General features: G+C 34.3%; 1 protein-coding gene across 6 annotated transcripts in view; it reads right to left on the reverse strand.

Annotated features, from left to right (window-relative positions):
• GTA2 (global transcription factor group A2) overlaps window positions 1–12,414 on the reverse strand; it is a 33,010-nt gene extending 20,596 nt beyond the window's left edge. The window contains exons 1-4 of one of the 6 annotated variants that reach the window (XM_089820773.1): window positions 12,097–12,340; window positions 11,621–11,709; window positions 11,337–11,465; window positions 10,885–11,210 (exon numbers count right to left, since the gene is read on the reverse strand). In XM_089820773.1, the coding sequence (XP_089676899.1) occupies window positions 10,885–11,167 (283 nt within the window). In that variant the 5' untranslated portion in view covers window positions 11,168–11,210; window positions 11,337–11,465; window positions 11,621–11,709; window positions 12,097–12,340. Of the gene's footprint in view, window positions 1–10,884; window positions 11,211–11,336; window positions 11,466–11,620; window positions 11,710–12,096 lie in introns of all 6 variants that reach the window. The other 5 variants (XM_089820766.1, XM_089820782.1, XM_089820802.1 and 2 more) reach the window with 5 other exon arrangements.
• Window positions 12,415–12,703: the final 289 nt, after the last annotated feature.

Genomic DNA, 12,703 nt, shown 5'->3' on the forward strand with positions numbered 1-12,703 from the left:
CATCAATCAAGAAAAATGAAACTAATGAATAAGGATTAAGCTTTGAGCAACATCAAAACCACAACAACCTGCCAATATCCTTTGCTATTCTAAGAACTTTTGTTAGCCTCTTTCTGTGTAGAAATTTGCTCGCAGTCAGAAGAATATGTCTAATTTGAGAGAATGATTTCTTATGATTTGCTCTAAACACCGACAAAGTTCCTCTCCTGCTTCACCAACTCGATTGTTTTCAAATTGGATCTCTTTTCATCTCCTAAGGTGGATCTACTTGATGCCCAAAAGTCAATCTTTTCCTTCCAAACAAGCGAGACTTTAGAGGCAAGAAGAGTAATGGTGGAAAATCAATCCAGAAATAATCATCACACTCCTTTGATTGGTATTGCATGAACTCCAAACTCTTGTGCTTGAAAACCAAACAGTTATATTGTGCCAAAAAATCGATTGGAAGCTTCTCATGAAGTCATTACATGATGCACTTAACACATGCTTGCACATGATAGAGCTCACCCAAAGCATATGTGTGTAACAAGATCAAATACGCATGTAAAATGATGTGACACAAAATGGCAAATGAACGTTATAAGAGGATGGCAACAAATTGCTGTTACAAACTCCTTTGCTTTAACCAATGAAAATGTGAAAGTTAAAGATGATGCTTGACAATACAAGATGACACGAAAGGCAAGTAAAAGAAAACTTGTTGTAACAAGATCTCATCAGTTACTCATCATGTATCAACCTTCACCTTCGAAACAATGAATATTGATAGGATAAAGAAAACGTATATTAGGCATGTCTTCAAATATGAATAATATTAATGTTTGATAGCGGAATGAATAAGATTTCCCAGTGCCTTCCGACACAGACACATCAATGAAAAACCAAACTTATGAGAATCTCCTCAGGTCCATTTGGGCTTGTCCAATGCGATTACAAGACATCTCCAAGGATTTTGCTGACTTGAGGGCCACTAAAATCCTTCTCAAAGTCGCATGATCTCTACACACAACTGCAAAAGTTGATTGAGCCAAGTCAAAAATCGCCACATATCTTCCATTGCTTTCGAACTAATTAGCTCTTTGAACATTTCTAAAGTAGCGATAATATTTTTTTTTTGACCACTAGACGTTACACAAGAAATGAAGAACACAAAGACTCTCAATACATAAGAAATGGTGAAAAGAATGGCAAGAAACAAGCTGAGCCAAGTTGAATGCGTACGGAACAAGGCCTCAACCAATATTATATGTTGAACCAAAATATACTACGATTTTGACAAAACATTGTTGAGCTAAAACACCACACAATATACTTGCAAAATAAGACTTGGTAGAGACAGTCGAGGTAAGAAGTAGATCCATTATTTTATTTAGCGATGCTTTGGAATAAGACCCACATTTGTCGATAACTTGTTGCAGCAGGTATCAATGGAGCATGCCTTATATGCAATGTTACAAAGACATTTCTTACTAAAACTACCAAAGCATCTGTATCATAGATGATAACAAGGATATAAAACCACAAAACTATCGTTCATAATCTTGAAATACTCATAATGCAACAAGAGAAAATTTATCAGTGAGCATAACTTCGCTCTGATACCATGTTGGATTTAACCCAAAAACAGAAATAAACTGCAATACGAAAGACCCAAAAAGATACACGAGACACACAAGATTATCCTAGGAAAACCCTTATAGAATGAAGGGGAAAACTTAGCCACATGAGAAAAGATCATTTTATTGATAATAAATTCAAGTGTAAAGTGCCTTTCATTTGAAGCAATATATATAACATAACGACATACTCTTCGCATTCTAACCGAATGTCTCTTCAATTTCCAAGACTAGACTCTTTATTACTCACGATTGTATTTCCATGCCTATACACGTGTTGAATGACACAAGACTTTATATTTAATATTAAAATTTAATCATAAGTATCCTCTTCAACAGAAGGTGATCATAACGATAATAATGTCCATATTTCTAGAGACAAAGATCTCTATCGCAGTTACAATCTCCAACACAAACAACCAAGCAAGTCAATTTGACCCCTTGGTCCACAAGCAATCCAATTCAATAGGTGGTATACTTAATTGAGTAAACTCGTACTCCTACATCTCCCTATTATGTTTTCTTGCCAATTTCTTATTGCTTTATAAAAATTGAAGGAAAAATTACTGATCTTATACTTCTTGTTTAGACACATGAGACTATCTTCCTCAACCAAGCCCAAGGGCACAGAATGAGCCTCCAAGTGGGTCACAAGCAAACCAAATTTGAATGGTGTACTTAATGAGGGAAGATTGTTTCTATTATATCTTCCTACCATATTCATAAATAAATAGTTAATATAATAATATTGCATACCAATCACATTACTTAGCATTTCAGATTGATGTGCTTTTTCTAAGTTCTACTCAAATCAGAATTTGAACGTTTGATTGTTGTTGAATGATTGATATTTGTATGAATGATTTATCGATTGAATTATGGTTTGACATATTAGTGAATGATATTGGAATGAATGCTGATTTGATAGAGTGGATTGCTGAATGATTGCTTGCTTGATTTTATAAGTGATAATAGTTTTTGTGGATTCATAAGTAATCCATAAATGATTGGCATGATCATTTTTACACTTCATTTGTGAAAGGGTCGCCACTTTCCACGAGTTTTGAGTTTCAAATCACCACTTTCCACGAGTCTTGAGGCACCACCTTATGTTGCTGCTCTTTGAGAGTAAAAAAATATTTTCCAAAATTATCTCTTTTGATGGTCTCACTCAAATGAAACCTTCTTTCCCTTGTATCTCCCAATGTGAGGGATGTGGTCGTACCTCTTCATCATGTCTGCCCTTTGGCAAGAGCCACAGCCATTCACAAATGAAACCCTTTGAAAGAGCACAAACCTTGACAATTTCAGCACTTTGAAAGAGTCACAACCTTTCACAAGTAGCACCCTTTGAAAAAGGACAAACATTTATAATTTATGCCCCTAAAAAGAGTCACTTCCTTATTTACTCCCCATACCTTTCATCTTTTATTAATCCTACCTTGATTCACAAGCTCCCCTTGTTCTTTCTTCTTACCTATCCCCTTTTAAGTGAAGTTCTCTTCTCCCTTTTCTATCTCATCATTTTAGAAGTTGCAACTATTCATTTCATGCCTTTTGACCATTCATTAAACTTAACTAAATTTAAAATTATGTTATACTTTAAGTTGTCTTTTATGTTTTAATTTTTGACTTATTTTATTTATTTTATTTTATATTTTAGTTGATAGGCTATTTGTGGGAACTTTGTTCCTGGAAATTAAATTTTTGACGGAAAATTTGCAAGAGTTCAGCCGTAAAATTGATAATCCTTCCCATTAATTATTTACCGGCCAGTTTTTATCTCCCTCCACTTTTAACTCTTGTTTTGATATTTACTATTTGTTATCTCCACTTTTAACTATTGTTTTTCTTATGGTACTTAGTTTCTGGATTAGATTGTGTAAAGATTTTTCCCATCAACTATTTATTAGTTGTGATCTCCACATTAGCTCATGTTGTGATCTATTCGATTAACTTTTAATTTTTTAAATTGATTTAGATTTTAAATTATTTTAATTTCTTTTATATTAGTTTAATTTTATTTTAAATATTATTTTTTAGTTTCTATAATTTATTAAGTCAATAGAATATTTATTAAACATTTTTTTTTTTGTATTTCTCTTATTAACTTTTTTTTTATGGATTTTTTAAATGATTTTTTTTCATATTTGATAAATTTAATTTAAATAAACAATATTTATTAATCTATTTAAAAGATTTTAGTAAATATTATATTATTTAAATTTCAAAATTATTAATAATCTAATTTGTTCACATAAGATTATAATTTAAATATCCACTTTTAACTATTGTTTTTCTTTTCTTATATATTTAAAAAATAATTACTTGTGATTTCCACATTAGATTATGTTGAGATCTCTATTTATTAAACTTTTGATTTTTTAAATTGTTTTAGGTTTAAGTTTTCAAATTTTTTTTATATTAGTTTAGTTTTTTCTTTAAATATTGTTTTTTCAAATTCTATAATTTATTTAGTCAATAGAATATTTGTTAAAGATGTCGCTATTTTTCATATTATTTTTTTTTGTATTTCTCTTATTAATTTTTCATTATAAATTTTCTGATGGGGTTTTTTTTAAATGATTAATTTTTTTATATTTGATAAATTGAATTTAATTGTAAAATATTGAAATTATTGAACACGTTTCTTAAGCAATATTCAAATTTCTTAAATATTGTAAATTTGATATCTATGTTTTAATCTTCAACTTTTTTATTTTTGTATTTTCATTTTAAAAAAACTTATATTTACATTATTTAATGTTCATTCTACATTTTTCTCTTAAATCTCATCTCCTATAGGCGCACTCGTTGCATGTACAAAAGCATGCAACTGCTAGTTTTTATTTACATTTCTACTTCTCTCCTTTTAGCTGCTCACTCTTGCAAAAGCAAGAATGGTGAACAACAAACAAGGTAAACAGCACACCTAAACACCTAGTTCAAAGAAAGAACAGCTCCCACAGGATGTCAAACCATTAGTGCTTGGGATTTGCCACAATTGATGTAAATTCAAATCTTTACTTCAAGGTAGTTAATGGTAAGGCTTTAATATTGATTCTTTATGGTGATGATTAATTTCTTACAAGAGAAGATAGTCTTGTTCTCAAATGCAAGAAAGATATAACCTTCGGGTTTGAGATGAAGGATCTTGTTCTTATTCATTACTTACTAGGACTAGAAGTGTGGTAAATACCCAATGAACTTATCCTTTGCTAAGGGAAATACACCATCGATATTTTGTGATTGTGAAACCCATGTCAACACCCATGGAAACAAATTTAAAGAAGTTAGGTGATGTTGCAGCTAATTCAGATTTTGTAAATCCCACCATATACAGACAACTAATTGAGTCTGTGATGTATTTAGTACTAGACCAAATACTTTTTATGCAGTAAGCGCTCTCAGTCAGTTCATATGTGAGTCAAGACAAATTCATCTAGTTGCAACCAAGCATATCTCAAGATACTTGTGTAGCACAGTGGGATATGGCTTGAGATATACTTCCAATGAAGATCTAAAGTAAGGCTTTTCTGATTTTGATTGGGTTGAGAGTGCATCTAATAGGAAAAGCACCTCTAGATGTTGTTTCAACTTAGGGTTTGCCCTGATTTTCTTGGTGCAGCAGGAAACAGTCATGTATGGGCCAAAGCACAGCTGAAATTGAATACATTTCAGCTTGTGTAGCTACTCAAGAAGCAATATGGCTTCGCTTCTTGTATGATTGTTTGGTCAAACATTGGAGCCTATAGTGATTTTTTTTGTGGTAATAAACGTTGTCTGAAGCTCTCTTTCAGTCCAAGATTTCATGATAGAACAAAACAAGTGGTGATCAAATATCATTATATCAGAGACATAGTGCTGAAAAAAGCAATTCAGCTCAAATATATTTGCACTGATGAACAAAAACCGACATTCTCACCAAGCCTCTCTCTCAAGTGAAATTTGCATTTTTTTGAGGCAAGCTTGGTGTTGTGGAGAATGGTGCTCTTGTTGAGATACAGTCTCAGCATCAGTGACCCTTACAATGTGCTAAGATGCATATTTCTCTAAGATGGAGAAATGTGAGGTGAAAGCTCTTGAGAGATGTAACTCTTTCCACTCGTGGGAGTAGCCACAATGGACATCAAGTTGAGAGACTCCAGGACAACATCACATTAAGTGACCCCATGATGAGCACTTGCGTATATGCTTCTTTCAACAATGGGAGTAGCCATGGTGTATGTCATGTTGAGTGACTCCATGACATTATCATGTTGAGACATTTTGTGATAGACTATTTTCCATAAATGGGTGCAGCCATTGTGGGTGCCATGTTGAGACTCCATAATATGGATATTGGAGAGATACCTCCCTAGCTAATAAGAGGAAGTGTTGATGATATAGCTGCAAAGATATCTTTCCCTGCAAAATTCAAATTAAATAAATGACTGGTGTAGCAGTCTCTGTAATATGGTGTTGTTTCATGTGCTGGGAAGTTGAATCAACACAAACATCCATTAGAATTTCTAGATCAGCAGATGCTTTCTTTGTAATGTCTTGAGAGATTGTATCGTCAGCAGTTCAAGACAGTGAAGAGTCAGTGGATGCATGGCAAAAGCTCTAAAAACTTGTATCAAGCCAATGAAGAGTCTAAATATGAAGTGTCCAACTCTTCATCTAGAAGAGAAGTTCATTTAGTCTGGTGGGTATTCGAATGGAGACATTACAATCACTGTTTTGATATTCTTTGCTTCTGACATGATTGTATGTATGCAGTATTTCTTTATTGTCTGCAAATACTTAAACGCTATGATTTTTTTTGCTTCAGTGGAGCTAGTTTAGTTGTGTTAACTTTAATCAGAGTTCTGAATATTCATTAATAAAGTAATATTTTTTGATTGAGCAAAATAAAAGTGAGATTTTGTGACTGGGTTGTTCTCTCTCAAGTTGAAGAGTTTTCCCAGGGTAATAACTGTGTTTTGCATTCACTATCTATTTGTGCTACTTAACTTCATTTCTGGTATAAAATCATCATCATCCACAAAGGGAAACAATTCAGAAGAGTGCATGCAGGAAAAGATTGGCAACAGAAATAGAAACCCCATTTGCAGGGTCGAAACCTCCAACTGCAATTCTGACCCAACTAAAATGTCAAGGAAACAGTTGAGTTGTCCAAGTCCAATTCCATTAGGATATCCCTCTAATACACAAGAAGGATGTTCTAGCAGTAGCAGTCATATAAGGGAGCCTGTTAGGGTTTTAAAAATAGGAGGAGAATCAAAAAATGACATCTCTTAGAAGTAGAAATCGAAGTTATAGGCTTGACAAAGACATCTACTAGTCTATTTGAGGAACACACTCGTGTAGAAGAGAAATCACTGCAACTAACTGGGTTGTTCGCCCCTAACAGATTTTTCCCAATAGTTGTAGTGAAAATTACAGATAAATTTGGACCTCTATTATCTGCTTTTAATTCTTACTGTTGCAATACAATCAAAGCACAACAAAGGCAAACATTTGGTTAGCATCATTAAAAGAACCAAAATTTCTAGATAATTTGTGGAGTGTTTTTTTCCCCTCTTTCGAGAAACAAGATTATAGATGACATCAAAATATGCTCTGAAAAACAAAATATTAAAATATGAATTCATTAAATGATAAGCCTGATGAAAAGCTAACATATGATATAAATGAGCTTAAAAACAATAAAAAGTTAAAAGAATGAAAACAACAAAAAATATTTTATGGAAACAGCTGTTAAATCTTTATTCTTCAGAGAGCACGAAGCTACAAAAGCAAAAAGAAAAAATCTGCACACACCAAATAGTGTTTAGATGCAGTCAAATCTACTCTGTAAGTCACAATTTTAAAAAGGAAATAAATAAAAAATAAGGTTAAATGAAAAATACTGAGAGGTATTCACTCTACAGAGAAGAGGACGTGGAGCTACACAAGCAAAAGGAAAAATCTTAGGAATGCCATAAAGACTTAAAGTGTTTAATTCCCACTTAATCTGTCTAAAACTATTTTGCCTGTGAAAATATGAAATCCAGATTTCTCATTTTGGTCATATTCAGGTAAGTTGTATGGATCACTTTACTTGTGTTCATTTGTAAAGTCGTCCCTCTGGGGCTAACTATGAGCAAGCAATGGAAAAATGGGGCAACTTTTTGTTCAAAGACATTGGATTTATGTTTTCCAAATAACTCCAAATGAGAATTCTAAGACCGGTTTCACCTGAGCTAAAGCTCTATTATTGCCGAGGTACCCAGAATACCACAGAAGCTGGCAACCATTTTTTCCCATTTACATTGACTAGACCAGGCAAACATACCAAATTCATAGTATTTCTGGTGCAAAAAAAAAATGTTTTTCCTAATCATGGGGAAAACGTTGGAAGTTTCAGGTACATGTTTCACACTAGCTGCTAATCTAAATGGTAAAAAAAAATCTCGGATAATAAAGGCTTTGAGTTACAAGTTCTATTGTACAACTTCACCACAGGGGCTTATCTGATTGGGAAACAGAGGTTAACTTACAATTTAATGGATCTCAAATGACACAAACAATTCAAAAAACCATCCAAATTATGCAATATAATTGTATTCTCCAATCTCAAACATCAAAAATGTTTTCCCAATGCAGAACCAACTGCATAGTTGTTGCTATAATGCTATACTGTTTCCCCCCTGATGAGCCCAATAGTGAGGTTTGGAATGTTGGAAAAGAAATACCCTGTGCATTTGGATCCAAGCATTCATTGTACCCAATTTGCCAATATAAATTGGAATTTTAGGCATCTTGAATATGATTTTCTTTTTTTCTTTTTTGGTAAAAGAGGGGTGTGATTTCAAATTGAAAAAAAATGACCCCCCATTTTATAAACATAAGAAATATCACTCAAAACGTATATCCTGCATCCTAAGACATCCTCCTAAAATTAAGAAATCTAATAGAGAGTAATAGGGATATTCATCTCGCCTTCTAATAGGATTTGCTGGGTTAACCCAGTACCGAAGGACCTGAGGTGGTAGAATGGGCAAAACCAAAAGAAGGGTGGCAGAAAGTAAAGTTTGATGGGGCATCAAAAGGTAAGCCCAGCCCATCTGGAGCAGGATTTATAATTCGGCACTGCAATCATAACACCATGGAAATTGGAGGACAGAAATTAGCCAATGGCACTAGCAATGTGGAAGAAGCCTCAACAGCCCTTACAGAGCCATAAGGGTGGCAAAGAAGATGGATGTTACAAAGTTGCATGTGGAAGGGGACTTGCTCATCATTATCCACCCAATTATTAAACGATAGACAGAAGCTTGGCACCTCCAAAACTACATCAATCTTATAACAGAGGAGTTAATTGCTTTAGATGATTTTAAAATAACTCAAGTAAAAGGAGCAGGAAATAAAGAAGCTGATAGACTGTCAAATTGGGCTTTAGCATTTGAAAGGAACGATGAAATTAGGATTGACAACATTTGATCATTATCAGGTGACGATGTAGTTATCTAGGCTTTTCTGTAAGGTACATTAAATAAGTTGGGGATGCTCTGGTGACGGCATACAAGTAGATGATTACAAAAACTAAAGGTAGCAGATTGGACAGTGGAATGAATGGAATGACACCTTATTTTTTTGGGAGCGTTCAAAAGACTCGATAAATCTCCTTTAGATGGGTTTATTTTCACTGAAGCAGACGAAGTCAAGTGTGAGCAGAGGTCTTGGAAGTTGTGAAGGGAGCTGTTTTTGACAGATGAAAGAATGGAAACTACATTTAGCATGAGGGCGACAAACAGAAATAACCCTTTTTTGGCCCTGTGACTAATAATCAGCTAGAAGCCATGAGAAAGACTGGTAAATATGTGTGCAATTGATTTTGAGAACAATTTTTTATCAATTGAGGAATCAATACCGCACCAACATAGACGTTTACCCCATGATTTTGGCATGGGGCTTGGAGCTTGGGAAACCACATGCAACTGTGAAGCAAGTCATGGAGGCAATTGTGAATGCAGAATTCTTGGTGGGAATGGACTCAATTCTCAAGTGGGCGGTCCCTGGAAAAGAAATGGACATTAGTGAAGACATAGAAAAGTCGGAAGATGAAGGTGGCAGTGGGTACATCCCCTTTATATGTGGATTAAAGGGGAGATTTAAAGAGCTGTGAACAGACGAGGCAAAGTGCGAGGTGTTGAAGTCATTTCTGGATTTGATGGAAGTAGAAACGGAATTGGAGGAGATGAAAGCCAGAGCAGGGTTGGTAGAAATGCAGGTGCCAAAGAAGCAATCACAGAGATAGAGACCTGGGGTCAGAAAGGCCCAAGGAGCTTAGTCCAGGAAGTGGAGAGGGAGTTGGGGTGTGGGTTGGCAACTAGAAAACACATGCAAAAATAGCAATAACAAGGTGCCATTATTTCACTGCTGTTTTTTGAGTTGTTTCTAAATGACTGTTAAACTTACTCGAGGTTTTTGGGTATAGTTAGTAGATAGGTTAAATTACTGAGAAGATTTTTTTTTTAATGCTTAAAAAGCCGATCGAGCATGAACACCTGTAATACATACTTTAGTGGTGGTTTTGGGCTGATGATGTGATGGGTGAAGGTTCTGGACTATTTTGGTGATGGTTAGGATTGAACAATACTTCTTACCGCAAAATGCTTATGTACTTTTCTGGTAATCAATAAAATAAACTAATATTACCAATCAAAAATATATAAAGATATTCATCTCATGTTACTAAAAAGGGAAAAAATGGAAAAATGAAAACTATGGCAATCTATCTCATTTACATCATTTGCTTGAGGAGGAAAAGATTCATCCCCAAAAGAAAATAAACAAACACCATTTAAAAAACAAAAATCAAATAAATGCACATTAAAATTATAAGTTGTAGACAATTTATGTTAAGAATGATTCACAGCACCAATCCTTAAGCAATTACTCCCAAACACCAAAAAGTCTGAATTTTGTAGTTAGCATTCAATTGAAAGACGCAAAGCATCCTGCATCAACATACATATTTCTATAATAATATTTCATATTTTTCTCTTTCATTATAGTTTATTCATCATATTTCATATTTTTCTCATTCATTAAGATTCATTAATTATATTTCATATTTTTCTCATTCATTAATTGAACACCCATTAAATCACCCTCCTCAACAAATTAATAGTCTCATTGGTCCTACATGTCAATTTAATATTTGAGCTAAAGGAAGTTGAAATTCCTTTCAGAACACATCCATTTGAATTTGATAAAGAGTGAAGAGAAACAAAAATACCTTCTTCGCCCTCTTCTTCATCCTCATCTTCATCACTGGCAACAACAGCCGTGTCATCAATGAATGGTAAAGCCCGCCTATTCTTCTTCTTTCTGGGTGTCTCATCTTCTTCCTCGTCTTCATCTTCTTCTGCAACATCATCAATGAACTGAGAGCGTTTGTACTTGCGTTTGCGACTTGAACCCACATCCTCATAATCTTCATCTTCCTCCTCTTCTTCATCCATTTCTTCTTCTTCTTCTGGTTCTTCCTCATCTTCCTCATCCTCGTAATGTCGTGCCATTTCGGCTTATCTTATATAAAAACCTAAAAATTAAAATAATGAACTGTAAAAGTTTCAGAACCCTCTTCTGCATGGAATCACGGGATCAAATACCACTGATTTTCTCAGTAAGGAAAAATCTAGAGAAACACAATATCAAGAAGAAAAGAAAGCCTGTTCTAACTTATACCTGCAGTGAACAATAATTGCAAGTCTTCTGTTATTTTACAAGGTTTATAGCTTCTAACAGTTGTTGAAAACTGGGGATTTAAAACCTGCGCCTGCAAAATTCGGAATAGCGCAGTACAGCTCACGTATCCTGTGAGGAAAACATTGAAGAAACTTAATGAAATAGACAAAAGTAAAGGATATACATTTGCTACAACAATCGTGAATCTCTCTAAATTTATACTCCCTTTTTTCTACAAAACGCAACAAAAATCGAAAAATCGAAAAAAGGCAAAATGATCACACCAGATACAGCTTCTCCACCAAGTTAATAAATTCCGTTGCTCTCGGTGAACGGGGGTTCCAAGAACCGGAAAGCGTAAGTTTTCAAAACCCTAAAACACGAAATTGAAGAGCGATTTGAACTCATCTTCGTCAATCTAAGTCTACTCAATCTACAAGTAAAAATAATGAAAAACACGAAGAAAATGACGAGAATACAAACAAGCTTATCCCGAGCTAAAGACTTTCCTAGGGTTCTATGATATTTCTCTTCCGTCTTTCTACAAAAGTGTTTTGGTTCTAAGCAATCTAACTCTACTCAACCTCTCAAATACATTAAAAAACGCTAAATAAACAAATGGTAATCGAATTACACCTACCACAGGTTTGCAATTTTTATCTCCAGCAAACTGGTTTCGGCCCCCAGCAGGCTAAACTCATGAGTCGGTCGAAAACATCGAAAACACTCAAAAAATGACAGAAAAAAACGAAAGCAATACCTGTGTTGAAAATTTCAGCAGGGTTTGATGATTTTCTCCGTCCTTTTATCCTTCCGCGCTAGGGTTTCAGCACAAGGAATGCATGCTAAAATGGAAGTTGAGCTCGTAGGACTATTTATAGGGGATCATACAGTGTTGACGGCCTCTGTGAGCGCCCGAGAGAGAATTGGCTCCCCATCTGGCTCTCGCCGTGAAGAAATTGCGGCTCCAAAGGAGAAAAAAAAAATACTGTAAATATTTTGTTAAATTTATTTATTATTCATTTGTTGTTAGTAATAATTATTCCTCCTTGGTGGAGCTCTTGGTCATGTGGAGCATGGGGTGTGACCTTAGTCATACATGATTTATAATAAAAGATTGGAAATGGAAAGAAATATCAAAATTGCAAATATTTCATTTATTCATTTTAAAGTAGGGAAAAAATAATTAATGTTTTTAAATGACGTCCACGAACTAGAGTAGTCTAAGGGACCGAAGAACAACCGCATTAGATATATTTTGATTTTCTTTCTATTTCTAATCTTTTGATATGTATCTTAACCAAAAAACTAGTGGTTTGTGTTAGGAACCTGTGTGTTCCTTCTGTTTATTTTGTTAGAGTAGTGTT

This window comes from Cupressus sempervirens, chromosome 1, assembly GCF_028749045.1.
Source record: "Cupressus sempervirens isolate cs-2001-9-10 chromosome 1, ASM2874904v1, whole genome shotgun sequence".
Classification (NCBI taxonomy): domain Eukaryota; kingdom Viridiplantae; phylum Streptophyta; class Pinopsida; order Cupressales; family Cupressaceae; genus Cupressus; species Cupressus sempervirens.